Source organism: Hemicordylus capensis, chromosome 1 (genome assembly GCF_027244095.1).
Source record: "Hemicordylus capensis ecotype Gifberg chromosome 1, rHemCap1.1.pri, whole genome shotgun sequence".
NCBI lineage: Eukaryota > Metazoa > Chordata > Lepidosauria > Squamata > Cordylidae > Hemicordylus > Hemicordylus capensis.
Genome location: NC_069657.1, coordinates 233,872,363 through 233,886,949, shown reverse-complemented (window position 1 = coordinate 233,886,949; position 14,587 = coordinate 233,872,363). Strand labels below are relative to the sequence as shown.

General features: G+C 48.4%; 2 protein-coding genes across 2 annotated transcripts in view; one reads left to right on the top strand and one right to left on the bottom strand.

The window, feature by feature from the left end:
* Positions 1 to 970, bottom strand: part of ABCA12 (ATP binding cassette subfamily A member 12) — a 244,358-nt gene extending 243,388 nt beyond the window's left edge. The window contains exon 1 of the mRNA XM_053268830.1: positions 771 to 970. Within this exon, the coding sequence (XP_053124805.1) occupies positions 771 to 970 (200 nt within the window). The remainder of the gene's footprint in view (positions 1 to 770) is intronic.
* A 12,492-nt stretch (positions 971 to 13,462) lies between these two features.
* The window catches only part of ATIC (5-aminoimidazole-4-carboxamide ribonucleotide formyltransferase/IMP cyclohydrolase), a 42,032-nt gene continuing 40,907 nt past the window's right edge, over positions 13,463 to 14,587 (top strand). Inside the window, exons 1-2 of the mRNA XM_053285456.1 lie at positions 13,463 to 13,481; positions 13,698 to 13,752. Coding sequence (XP_053141431.1) covers positions 13,731 to 13,752 — 22 coding nt within the window. The 5' untranslated portion in view covers positions 13,463 to 13,481; positions 13,698 to 13,730. The remainder of the gene's footprint in view (positions 13,482 to 13,697; positions 13,753 to 14,587) is intronic.

Below are 14,587 nucleotides of genomic sequence, written 5' to 3'. Positions count from 1 at the left end.
CTGTGCACTACTGCAGCATCCAAGTCTCTTGTGCTTTAAAAGTGGTGTGCTCTTTCATCACCATGCACCTGTCTGCCTTGCCATTGGAATGGTGGAAAATACTCCCAGGTGCATCTTGACAAAACTCAACTGCCCATGTTTCTCTGGTGCTGCTCTGACTCCTCTCTGCCAGAACAGGGGTGGGCGCATCTCCCCTGCCTTCCTCCTGCATCTGGCCACTGCTGCTCTCATTTGCCTGAGGGGCTGGCAGATCTGGATGGTCCAGCAACAGAATGTCTCCCCTTGACTTACAGATGTTGTGAAGGATGCAGCAGGTCACTATGACCCATCGAACCAGCTCCTCCTCCATATCCAGCAAGGTGTAGAGGGCATGCCAACTGGACTTCAGCCTCCCCAAAGCCCACTCCACTACCATTCTCACACTGCTGTGGCAAAAGTTGAAGTTCCAATCCATGGCACTCCAAGGTACACAGTAGGAGATGATGAGCCACTTCTGAAGGTTGTATCTTTTGTCTGCAAATATCACAGGGTTGACTGCAACTGACAATGATAAGCGGTGTAGAAACAAAGGTTCCAGCCCTCAGTTTTGCTGCAAAAGAGAATGTCCAGAAGATTGTGGCTTATTCCAGACAACCCTGTGTCATGGCTTCTTCCAGTGTCCTGGCAGTGTAGTACTGGCTCCATTTCAACTGTATACATCTATGAAACACCCTGTGGAGTCCACCAGAGCTTGCAGGGTCATGCTGGAGTAGTGCTTGTGGTTATAGTACCCATCATGAACTACACCAGGAGACGCCATAATTTCAATGTCTGTGCTGTCAATACACGCAAGAAGGCCTGGAAAACCCTTCTCCTGTAACCCTGCCATCAGCTCCTGGGGGTTGCCCACCCAAATCATGTCTTCCAGGAACAGCTCATTCAGCAGGAGAACTTCATGGAAAATCTTGCATGTTGTGGAGGTGTCTACCATAAACAGGTTGCTGAGGATCAGATAGTTTGTATTAAAGGCCAACTTGTACAGAGTGATGACCAGTCACTTCTGCACTGGCACGGCACGGCACTGGAATTGGAGAATTGGCTCCATTTCACCTGCAAGGAACTCAAAAGCTCTATCTGGACATCCTGAAGCTTCCCATGAACAGCTGGTCATCCCACTTCGACACATCTTCCATGGACTGCCAAATGCTGTCTTATCTTGGTAGTGCCCACTGCCTGTCCATGGACAAGTCCTCCTGTAAGTGGGTGTGCCAAGGATGAGATTGCTTCTGTACTTCTTTGCACACTTGCAACAACATTTTATGAGTGTGCAAGCAATTCATTCTATCTGATGATGGCAGCATTGAACCTCAGAGTTTCCTCACGAGCGGCAGCTGCCCCCATACTCCCAAAGCTTTGGAGAATTTTCAGTATCGCCTGCCTATTGATCACTCGAGCTGGCTTCCTCTTCCATGCTTTCCAGGATCATTTCCATGGTGATGTGCACTGCCATGCTGGGTGCTTTGCCTGCCATTGCTCAAATCTTCTTCACAGGGTGAAAAGGGAATGGATGTTGCCCATCACCACTTTGGAGACTTTACAGCATGCACATTTGCCTGCCCGTTGCCTCCCCTGCTATGGAGGAAGGGGTGAGCAGACATGTGTGCTCTGTGAGTTCCTTGATTAGCAGATTGGAAGAGACGATGTCCCAGTAGAGGACACAAGGAGCGGAAGAATGCTCTTTCTTCAGCTGGGGGTGGGTGGGTGGTGGAAATGAATTTCTACTTCTTTGCACAGCTGCAAGCACAAAATAGGGAGCCTGTAAACTTTTGGACTTAGGAATCCATGGCATGCCATGCCCCCAACTTGGAAAGTTGAATACGGAACCTCCCAGTGCCCTGCTGTGCTTGTAACTTTGGGACAGATGGTTTGCATTAAGGCAGCATGTTCTGAAGAAAGAGCCACAGACACCACAGCAACTTGCTGCTTCCACAGTGTGTACAAGTCTCTCCCCTTTACTTGTGTCAGAAAGCAAGCAAGTGCAGCACTTGTCCGGTTTCTCACCTTTGGATGGGGAAGAAAACATAGGCAGCAGGCCAATGGGGAAGTTCGGAGCTGCAGTGATGAACAGGCAGAGGAGGCAGTGACTGATGAGGTGGCTGGCATAGCTCCTGTAGCAGATTTAACCCAGCCTTTGTCTCAAAGCAAACTCATGTGAGGGGGGGGGGGAATGCTGAATCATTCCCTCAATGCTTTCCCAACAAAGGCTGTTCCTTTAACTTAAACTTTCCTGTTTCATCAGCAGCTAATTTGCTGCCACCACACCCTAATTTATTACAGAGTTTGCCCCCCACCACCGGATTTGGGTGAATGTCCAGGAAGATTCTCCTTCTCTTTACTATTGGAAAAGTACACAAAAACTTCCATGAGCAAGCCTACACGTGATGAGAAAACTTGGTAGAGTTGCTGAGCGATCAAACTTGAGACATGTGTTGCACCAGAACAAGCCCTTCTCCCAGCCCTCCTTCCCTGAGTTCAAAGAGACTGGTTAAGATTTGCAAAGAACAAATAAATAAATAAAAATAAACTTTATTCAAAATACTACAGACTGCTTCAGTTCACTGCTCTTTCAGACTGCTCTTTCAGCTTTTAGTGGCAGGTAAAAGAAACACTCAGTAGTTGCAATAATACTTCAAAAGGCACCCCAATTGCAAGGAACAGGGATATAGGAACATTTAAAGGTTACAGAGACTTTTGCAGCACCCTGGATGGATAGTTGAGCACAGGCTCAGTGCTCAACTATCTTATGTTAGTAGGGCACTTACGTTACAGATAAACACAATAGAACAGTTGTAAGGAAAAGGGAAAAGGAAAAAAAGTTCCTGACGCGAACTAACTAGCAAACTGTTCTCTAGGCTAAACTTCCAGAAGCCCTGGCTTTCTTCCCCCTTGAACTCACCCCAAACTCCAGGAGAGAATTCAAGCTTCCTGCAATCCTGTCTCTCAAGGATCTGCAGATGTCCTTCCATGAGAGAATTCTCCAGCCTAGCTGTTGACCATGAGGCAGCAAAACTCCATTGCTCCTCACTAAGCCTTCCACTCATCCTCTCTCACTTCCCGCCTAGCTGCTTCTCAACAAAGACATTCTTCTCTTCCTGCCTCAAGGTCCTCAAGGTCTCACCCACCATGTGCTGAGGGGCTGATCCCTAGAGGTCACTGCCTGTCAGTCAAGACAGGGTTTACTTCTGGTTCACTCTTTAGGGGAGGTTGGACTGATCGTTACAGTTCTCCATGGAAGGAAGCTGCTGCTCCCTGGCATGCTGGTGGGCGGTACCATCTTGCTTGCCCTTTGCCTCTTCTGTGGAATGGGGTGTCCACTCCCAGCCTTGCTCTTGGGCGTTATGTCCCTCTGATCCAGGAGGACTGATGCCAGCTGGTCATAGTGCAGCACGATCCCTGGCTCCACTTCTGACATTTTGTTATGAGTGGTCACCTCCTTGAATTTCTTCTGCAGAAGAAACCACACTTCAGTCTTTCCTTGCACTGTGCCCCAGTGCGTTGGAAGCACCCCCCCCCCCCCGCACCATCTGCCTAGAGATCCAGTTGAAGTTGGCTTTGTTCCTGAACTGCTGCTGCAATTGTGACTGCACATGATCAGAGGCCCAGAGGTCCATGAGCACCCCCGTCTCTTCCTCTGTCCACAACTTTGCACGGACTTTCCTTCTTCCATCCCCATTCTGGCTAATTTTTGTGGTGGTGCCAGTGCCAATTGTGGATGGCGAAGTCTTTGTAGAACACTGAAACTGCATGGCTGGTGGCAGGGATGTAGCTAGGGAAGCATGGGCCTGTGTTCACCCCTATCCCCAGTGGCCCCTCTGAGGCTCAGAATGAGGGAGCTAATGAAGAAATTAGGGAAGGGTGGAGCTGGGGGGCCCTCAGGAGCTTAGGGGGCCAGGTTCTTTGAACCCATCCGCTCAATTATAGCTACACCCCTGGCTGGTGGCGATTTTCCAAGAAGATGGTCAGAGGAGCAGGGCATGGAGCGCTACCCTGGTCTCTTCATGTGAAGGAAAAGGAAGAGGCATCTACCTTGTGCATGCAAAGCCAGCAATGTGCCAGAGGGGTGTGGTCATAAAGCACGTGCATTCAAAGCAAGCAGTGTGGAATACAGGTGGGACACTGGGGATAGCGGATGGAAACAATTGAGATGTGTGTTCAGTTATTTGTGTGACTAGGGCTTAATGTGTTTATGCACAAAGCACTAAAGTGGTGAATTGTTGGAGACCTCTCCTGCTGTCTCCGTCTTATCCTCCCATCCCATTTTTTGCTCAGGAGCATGCAAGGGAAAGAGGCTTGCTCCAGTGTAGTTGTGCTCCTTTAAATGCATGAACTCCAGGGATGTGGCATCCCTGTTGCCAAGGAGCAGCAGAGGGCAGAGCATCAACTCCGAGAAGTGGCCAGTGAGAAATGCAGCCACCCTAGAACTGACGCATTTCTGAACTGCTCTGAGCTGACCTATCTATGGTTGTGGGAGGAGCTTGCACACAAAATTAGGTTATACTGACAGCAGAATTCAGACAACACAATGTTGCCTTCTAACCTCGGGTTTCAGAAGCAAAACCCACTACAAACTGAGGGTTTAAATTCAGGTTTGGAAGTGAAAACAGAGCCGTGGCTGGGTGACGAAACTGCTGCTTCACACATTCGGACAATCACAAACTCCAACCTCTGACATGTTTACCTCTGGTTTGGTGTTATGTCCAAATGGGGCCATAGAACAAAGTCAATGTCACTTGATCCACCCTATCAAACAAGGCTTGAACAAACAGAGGCCTTGCCACATTTCTTCAAAAATAGCACATTTCTGGCCTTGAGGAAGAAACAAATTCCTTAATTTATGTCCATCATGTTCTATTAATCATTTGCCTGCATCATCTCTGACCTCTCAGTCCTATGCCAATTATGTCCACCTAGCATTTAAATAAATACACTTTTTCAGCCTAGCTTAAAATGCAATGTAATAGAATGCTATTTATTCCTTCAAAAATATTTAATCTATAATCATCCAAGTTGATTAGAATGTTCATAATGGCATAATGCCTGCTCTTCTTTCAAGGAATCATTTCAATAATATTACTAGAGTTTAATCTGGTGCCAGCTGAAAGGGTGGAATTGGCCCACCTCTCATTTTTAATGTGAGAATTATAACAGATAAATGCAGACGCCTTCACATCAAATGGAGGCCTGCCAATCACTGGGCCTGATTGGGCAATATGCGAAGGGTGATGGGATGGGAGAGTTGGCCCATGGGAGCAGGAATGAAAGGAGCAATGCAACCAGGGGGCCATTCCAGTGCCTACCAGGTGATTGGCTCATCTAGCCTACTACTTACTAGTGATGTTGAATATGACGCAAGTGAAGACCTTTGGCAAACCAAGTGGAGCCTCCCTCTGAATGAGCAAACATAGTAATCGGTTCATGTACCACGTGTAGAGCTGCGGAGGCAAGGAAGATGGATAAGCTGCAGGCCACTGCTCTTGGGTGCTTCAAAGGGTGTTGAGGTGCAAAGATTCTCTGCCTGCTGCTGCTGCAGGGGATGGCAGTGACCATGTTTTCTAGCTATTGGGATTGTATTCCTCCTGCCTCATGGTTGATGGGTTTCTCCCATCACCCTTGCCCCATTCCATTCCAATCCAAACTATTGTTTGGGGAAGGGAAATGCCCATACACTGTGTGTCCTAGCCTCTATGGGACACAAGCACAGCAGCCAGATTGGAGGCTGGGAGAAGAGAGTGTCAGCATCTCCCAAGGGAATGATTTATGTTCTTGCCCCGTTTCCATGTTGACCATTCCTGCTCTAGGCTGTTGCATGAGAGCAGTTGTTGCTTGAGGGTTAAAGGGATCCAGGGGGGGATGGCCGTTGTTCCCTTGCTATGGTCGTGGTTGCAGAGGAGGAATGCACTGAATACTGGCAGTCCTTCTGCAGTCATAACATTACTCCCTATTGATTGGTTCGGTGACTGCTAGGATTGCCAAACCCAAATCAGACATTCTTGTCCCTGGCCAGGGTCTGAGGGCAGAGCCCTATGGCTTAGGAGGTGGGTGTCAGATTCTAGCTCCCCAGGGACAGCCTGTTGTCCTCCTGCCTCCTAGTCCAGTGCAGCCTTTGCAATTCAGCTGCACCAGTGTAACCCAACTACACAAGTACAGCACATCTGCCCAGCAATTTTAGTTGACTGAGACTATGATAAGAGTTGGCCAGAACATAACTCCTGAAGCAAGGTACCAGGAGCACGTGTGCCAGGCCACCTAGCAATCAGCTCATGCCACCTTACTTCTTGTGCCACCAATGCTCTGCATCCCCTTGCAACAATCCCAGTTGACGACAAGTCTTGCTACCTAGGGTGCAGTAACTGGCCAGCTGATCCCACAGACCAATTCCAGCTCATCGAAGCCGATGCGACTGCATCAGAGTTAGCCAGTTAGGCTGAGCAACATGTTATTGTGAGCAGCAGCAGCAGCACACTCCTGGCATGCCTGTTTCCTGTGCAGTTTAACCTTCAGTCTGACTCCGACAACACACCTACTTCTGACCACCTGGAAGTTACTATGCCCCTGCCTCTGGCCCTTAAGATGCAACTCTGGCCTCAACTTTGCCTGTCTGGGCTACACTCTGATCTCCGGCACCAGAGAACAGAACCTTGCTAAAGCCTGACACCAATGCTGGAAAAATCCAGGGGCCATTTGTCTGAACCACGTTTGCGCAATTAGGAAAACTGGATGAATGCACTGAAAGGGAATGTGGGATTGCATGCTGATGCCCACAGTCATGTGCAGGCAGGAGCAATTCTGATGTATCACCCCAGGCTTACAAGAAAGAAAGAATACAAATATTTATATACTGCTTTTCAACAAAAGTTCCCAAAGTGGTTTACACAGAGGGGTGTGTGTGTGTGTGCGCGCACACACACACATCTATCTATCTATCTATCTCAGCGGTGTAGCTATAATAAGTGGATGAGTTCAAAGAACCTGGGGGCCCCAGCTCCTGAGGGCCCCCCCCAGCTCCACCCCTTATTTTCTTCATTATCTCCCTCACTTCGAGGGGCTGCTGGAGAGAGGGGTGAATACAGGGAACTCTGAGATACACACACACACACACACACACACACACACACACACACACACGATTCCTCGCCCCCAAAAGGTTCACACACTCTAAAAATGAAACCTAAGACAGAAACCAGCCACAGCCACTGGAGGGATCCTGTGCTAGGGGTGGATCGAGCCAGTTGCTCTCCCCCTGCTAAATAAAGAGGGTGAATAAAAGAGGGTAAAATGGTGTTGGGGCACAATAGGTAGTGAAAAGCACAATGGGCAGCAGTGGCAGCGCGCAGAGTCTCTGAAAAGAAAGAAGGGCAGTTGGGTAGCATCTGTGTTCTCAGACACCCCTCACCACCTGCCTCTGGATACGACTCCCCAGTAGGAACCTCAACTCTGCAGCTGCAAAAGACAAAGCACCCCATGCAGAAGAGCAGCCAAGGGACTCCTCCTGGAGGGATCTGGAGCACAACTACTGGCTTAACAACTTCCCATCAGCAGGGAGGAACAACAGCCTTCACAAGGAAGACGCATGGCACATTGTGCCCCACAAACAGAAGACGCTTAAAACTTCTCTACCCTCTCTCTCAAGTCCTTCCTGCAAGTTCTGCACACGCGTGCGCGCACACACACACACACACACCAGCTCATTCCACCATTCTGATTTAAGAATGTTGCAAATAATTAAAATAGGTGTTAAAATGCTCATTTAATTTCACAGAAGCACTGATATGGTTTCCCAAAAGTCAATAAACCAGCATGCCTAATTTGACTGAATACCAGAATGCATACCCCAACCTACATAACAGAAGACTGGGGTCTGGCAGTTGTGCTACCTATCTTCAAAAAGGGTATAGAAATGTCTCATCTAATTACAGGCCCTAATTAATATTATTAGCAAAATGTATGCTAGGCGATTAGATCAGAAACTCATGGACTGGTTGGAGCAGGAACAATTCCTCGAAGATGAGCAGGCAGGTTTCAGACCATCTACAATTGACCAACATTGTTCAACATTTAGTTGAGAAATACACAGGGAGGCTCTCCACACAAGCTGTGTGGAAAGCCTGCAGGGCTTGTGCAGGGAGAATGGGCTTGACCCACTCTCCCTGCAAATGAGCACGGAGGCCGCCCATACGATTACTGGTTCTGTCATGGAACTGGTAGGGGCGACAGGGATCAGAGTCCATCCAGCCCCCAGAAGTCCCAGGATGCCCCACGCAAGGCACAGGGCATTCTGGGGGGACCCCCGATGCTGAGAGGCTTGCTGCAGCCTCCCGGTCAGGGGGTCTACTCACGAGTCACTGTGGTGTAGAGCCAGGCCATCTCATGATCTTAAAAACGGGGTTAGCAGAGCGCTCGCTCCACTAACCTCATTTTAGGAGAGGGCTACTTTGGTGGGTTAGCCTCTGTTGAACCATTGGGCTTGCCCGCAAGCCTGGTAGTTCTCACGATGGGGGACAACTGGGCTGGGCTCCCTTAGCCCAGTTTTCCATCATCATGAGAATAGCCTCAAGATCTTCCAAATCTACCTTATTTACTGCATTTGTAGACTTTAAAGCTGTGTTTGATTCAATTTCTAGAGTACGCCTATGGTTAAGGCTTTGTAGCACCTCGATTGATAAGAGGTTCTTGCTGCTGCTGATCAAACTGTATGACAACATGTCATACAGTGAGATGCCACAGGCAGGGCCAGTTATCTAGGCCTATTAGGACATCTAGGGGGGGTCAAAGAGGGGTGCAATCTGGACCCTTTGTTGTTTAATTTCTGTTAACTCTTTAATAAAGTGCCTGCAGGGCTTCGATATACACACCTCGAAGTTGGCGGACAGATGGCGTCCTGTTTTTTTATATGCAGATGATGCTGTTATTTTGTCCCAGTCACAAGTAGGGATGAGAAGAGCTCTTAAGGCCTTTAGCCCTCTATTGCAAGGAAAAGCAATTGGGCATTAATGATCAGAAAAGTAAAATCTTGGCCTTCTCCAATAGGAGGGGGGGAAATCGAGGATTGACAATCATGATATAGAGAAGGTTAAATGTTTCAAGTATTTGGAGGTCATATTTCAAAATTCTGGGAGGAAGACCACCTAAATTAGATATGCTGCTGCTCAGGCACAGAGAAGTGCAACTCTCAACTTCCACAGGCAGAAAGTATGGATGTTAATTCCAGCTGATATCAACTTATTCAAGGCGAAGTCGATGGCTCAAATGTTATATGGGGCACAGCTGGGACCCTATGTTAACTATTCTTTCCTGGAGCAGGTACAAGCCAGGTTCTTAAGAACATTATTTCTGAGACTGGAAGTGGGTGCTATCTTGCTAGAGGCCAGAGTTTGATACCTAATACTAATAAAATGGACAAGAATCGACTTAATGCCCTCTCGTCTCCTTCCCTTATTATTGGATAGGCACTGCTCAAGTTGGTGAGAGAACTGTGTTAGGAAACTCCATACCTATGTCTTTCGCCTGAGGCTATCCTCTATGTGGGATTGGTCAGGGTCAAATAATGTATTAAGCAAAGGATCTGGGATATTGAGTTTCAGAATGTCCTGTCAAGGATATCTAGGTCATTCTACCTGCTCAGTGGCGGGATGAGAACTTGCCCAGCAGATTATCTATACCTCCTCACCTTCCCTAAACATAGATAGGCCTTCTCAAAGACCCGTATGAATGCCAGCAGATTATCTATACCTCCTCACCTTCCCTAAACATAGATAAGCCTTCTCAAAGACCCGTATGAATGCCTTCCCCTCAGAACTACTGGCTGGCAGATATAGCAGAATTCAATTGAGCAGAGATATTGCCCATGTAAATCGGAGGAGATCGAATCAGTTGCACAAGTGCTCCTGCTGCGTGTCTTTTATATAGGTCTTAGGCGGAGGTTAATTGACACTGTTTTACATAATCTGCCAGGACAGATGAATTCTATGTCAAATATTTGTTAACAGTTGCAAATCCGTCTATCAACTGTCTATAGTTGTAAAATTCTATTGTTCTGCAATACAAGTTCGACACGCTCTGCTCGCTAACGGTTAGATCTAGTGTACAAATATGTTATCAATATGGCTATGTTTAAATTTCACATTTGTTTTAGGTGTTTTGATATTGGTCAAAGACCGTAATAATGTCTGACTGACTGAAGTGAATCCAGAGAGTAATCCCCATGCCAGTTCACAATTTGTGAAGATTTGGAGAATGGATTAGTCTGTAGTCTAATCTGCAACTGAGGTTTTGCAAGCAGTCTGTTAATTGCTTCATGATCTCCCCTGGTCATGGGCCCAAAGTCACACATTGAAACTATGTCAAAGGTAGTGAAATCTAGATGTGCAAATTCAAGCCCAGTTGCAAAACACAGTTGAAACTGACAAAGTTGCAAGATCCAGTTTCCAAGCAAGAAAGGCATCACTGTGGAAAACCAACAGATACAACAAGCAAGATAAGCACCATATTCCAAACAGATGACTTGATAGGGCTTTTCACATTTTGTGTTGGACATACGTCCGGGTGTCTTTATTTATAAGTTCAACTATAGATGTACTCACGTTAACAGTAAACCCAAGGTGTGAACTTTCCAAATGTAGGGAAGAAGTTGTACATGTTTTGACCAGAAGGATCAATAACTACACTGTACACAGATAGTACATGAGTTGAATACAACACATACATAAGGCTTCTATGTACAGGAAGCCCCCAATTTATGTTGTGTTCCAAAAGTTCATTTGTAAGTTGGATGTTCATAACTCAGAACATATCTAGTTCCCAAGAGCAACAAATATTTCTATGTGCGGGTTGGCGTTTGTAAACTAGGGACTTCTTAAATGTAATATGTTATGGAGCTTTGTATGTATGGATGGATGTTTGTAACTCAGGGGGTGGCTGTATGTGGGTTGAACAAATGAGTGAACAGTCCTAATGTATAACCAATACCGGATGTGGATAATCTGGGAAACAAAACGACTTCTTTATTTTGCCCTAGGACTCCAGGGCAGTGAACAACAGATCCTAATAAAATGGTCAGCATGGAGCCATTTCTATCAAACAAAACTGACATGCAAAATTTCCATGATACATCTTGACCATGTCTGTAAGAGAGTGGCTGGGTGGAAAACAACCAGTAAGTCATTTCATTCAGCCATTTCCCAAGAAAGACAAGAAGTGGGGGTCTCTTCTTCTCCTGTGTTGGTTGTATCCTATAATGTTAAACTGTGTGAAGAGATTTCCCCCCTTTTCTCTCTTTTTTCATTCTTTTTTAGTTATATTTGCATGTATTATTATGTCTATACTAGTTATTAGGCCTGTTACATTAACGGGCGCTAGAAGAACTCAATTGGATATGTGCGCACGCAGTTGGCTGCGGCGCGTCGTTGAGAGTCTGGATCCTCCTTTGCCACCTCCTCCTGCTGCGGGGCCAGCCTGGGGAGCTGCTGCTGCCGCCGCCACCATGCAGAAGCCGCCGCCCAGCGTGTGAGGAGGCGCTTCGGGGCCGCTCCCCAGTGTAGCCGCAGCCGGCGTGAGTGCGCTGCCCATCCCCGTGGCCTCTGGTCGGGGGTGCGCACCAACGACGCCTTCCCTGTGCTGCCGCGCCTGCCCTCTCTCTCCAGCTGCCGCCGCTGCAGCATCTGCAGCCCACCCCTGCCATCCAGGGTCCGCCGCCGAGTAGTTCCTGGTAGCGCTGCCAGCGCACACTGCCCCCCGGCCCTCTGCTGGGCGAAGAAGGTGCTGCCCCCCGCCACCAAGCCCCCTTCCCACGACGTCCTCCGTTGCCCTCCTGCGCACCACGCATGCGCAGAACACCTGCCAGAGACACGGACGCAGATACCTTAGGGTTTTATTATATAGGATACTGTAACCTTATTGTAATAAAGGAAAAAGAAGAAGTGGGTGTCTCTGAACAAGAAGCTATGGAAGCAGGACAATCCCAGTGCAGCTTTTATGGGCACTTCCAGTCTAAAACTGAACTGGTTTTCCACGTTCATTCCAATGACTTGAACCACAGAGATGCCAAGAGGGACAGGAATGTCATGCCATCCTACAAAGACTGAGAACGGCCAACGAGAGCTGTCAGTGTTGACAGCACAACTGCTATAGTGCAATGATTTTTATGGAAGCTCATGCTATGTTGTGAGATTCTAGTTTTGGCCACCATATGACTCCACTCAGTATGTGCGTCACTGCTAGCCAAAATATGCCTGCCTGCCCTCTTCCCCCTTGCAGAAGAAGCACAGCAAACCAAGCAAAGCAAACCAAAATCAGCAAACCAAGCCCTGACAAGAGCTGGGTTTTGAAGCAATGGCTCCCATTGGGCGACTAGGCATTAACTTGTCTTAACACCAGAGGTGCTCTCACCCACAGACTTTGGGGCCAAAGTCCAGGGCCTACACCCCCTCTGTGGTCTCCCATATCCTTTAGTCTGTTTCGGGTGGAGTGGTTGCTGTGCCATGCCGCTGCACAGGGTGGCCTCTGCTTTAGAGACAGCGTGCAGAGAAGAAACAAACATGTGGGATGGGGATATGTTAAGTTGCATGTTGAAATGTGCCTGCACAAATATACCTGCTTTATATTCTTACATTCTTGTGAGTTCAGTTGCTGTTTGTGCCCTCAAGAACCAGCATGTTAAAAATACTGCGCAGTGGCACTTTTACCCCTGGACTTCAGGGCCAAAGTCCAGGGCCTCCACACCCCAGGCCCTGGGGGCCCCCCAAACCCTCTTTAGTCTGTCCTGGGTGGTGTGGTCGGTACTGGCCCACACTGTAGGCGCCGGGCAGCTGAGTGTGATTATGACTTGTGCTGGGTGCTTTAGAGACAGAGCGGGGAGTGGGGAGAGAAATATGTGGGGTAAGAATAGGGGGATGGTGCTTAACTTGCAGGTGTGGTGGGGCTCCACCAGGGCAGGGGCTCAAATGGGCTTTAGGTCCGGGCTCCAAAATTACCTAGGTTAGCACTCCCTGCACCACCACCTTTCGCTCCTAGCAAGCAAATAAACATCCCAGGTGAGGACACAGAAAGAGAGGAGTGGGAGCTGCGCAGGGGTCAGGGGGAGGCACTCCTTTGGCCCTAGCAAGCCTACTGGAGTCAGTGATCTCAGCTCACCTGGGCCCTAGGTGTTGTTGCTGGCCAGCCAGCAATATGACCCAAGACCTGCCTGACCCTGGGGGGCATTTTTCGCATGCTCCCTCCTCTCGCCACCCCCACCCCCCGAGTTCCTTCTCACCACTTTGAATGTTTGCAGTTTTTACCTGCGCTTTTACTTTTACTGGTTATGTTTCAACAGCTGCCGGAGAGGGCGCTACACTGCACGGCAATGCCACTTTAAAAAACTGTGCGACAGACTAATTCAAAGCGGCGCGAGCGGTCTCGGAGGAAACGTAGCTTTCGCGGTTCAGCAGCGTTTGTAATGAGCAGAGGTTTGTTTGTTTGCATTTTCTCTCCGACTGGCGATCAGCTCGTGTGCAATGCCCTCCTCTCTTTGGTGGTGTGTCTGCAAAATTGGCCAGCAGCCGCGGTTCTTCTCTCCCTCCTCCCCTGCTTCCCAGCATGCAACCCAAACCCCACCCCTTATCCAGACCCACCCCCCATTACTTCTCCCTCATGTGGGTCTTAATCGGTCTCTCTTTCTCCAGATTTGCAGCTGTTCGGATCGGCGCCTCGCAGACATGGCTACAGGGCAGCAGTTGGGTAATGCATCCGCGAATCGCGCCTGGCAGGCAGGCTTGCTTTCCTTTCTCAAGAGACACGAGTTTTCAAAGTTTTGCTATTCTGCCGCGGCTGCTCGAAAGCCCGCCCCTTTGCACTAGTCCTCGGTGATCTATCTGGGGGGAGGATGTAGTGAGGGACGGAGATCCTGTTTATTTTTTTTGTAGAAGATGGACGGGAGTCCGGCGGGGCTTTAGCCAAGCAATCGGCTGTATTGCAGTGGCCGAACGACCCGATCCTGTGCTTCTTTACTCGGAGGTACTTACTCCTCTCTAGGACCCAAGTAACAGAGCACACGATTGCAGCCGCAGTAGTATCTGATAAGGAAGAAGTGGAGTGTGGAGGAATCGGATGGAATGTAGGCAAAGGTGTGGAAGTCTAAACACCAGTCTTTGAATGGTTCGCCGATGTCACGAAGTCCAGGCTTTATCCCCGCCCCCCTTACATTGATAGAAAAAAAGGCCTAGAGCATACATTACGCAATCGAGTCATAGAGCTGTTTCTGGACTGTAGTTTCCAGCTGCAGATTACAAACTTGCGTTCGCATGTTCCACCCTTGTGAGTGAGGGAACGACCTGAGAAACGGAATAGATGAATTTGAACCCTACGCCTTGACTTACCGTTTTTCTGCATGCAGCGAGTTTGTTTGGTACCCCCCCCCTTGGGGGAGTATTTAAATATGCAACCTTCGCCTGAAGTGGTATAGTCCAGAAAAGTCTTTAGCACTTGGGTTTCCAGGTTTCACCCAGATTTTAAGCATATCACCCAGCTTGCTTAGCCCACCCAGATTTCAGATTTCATTTAACAAAGAAAAAAA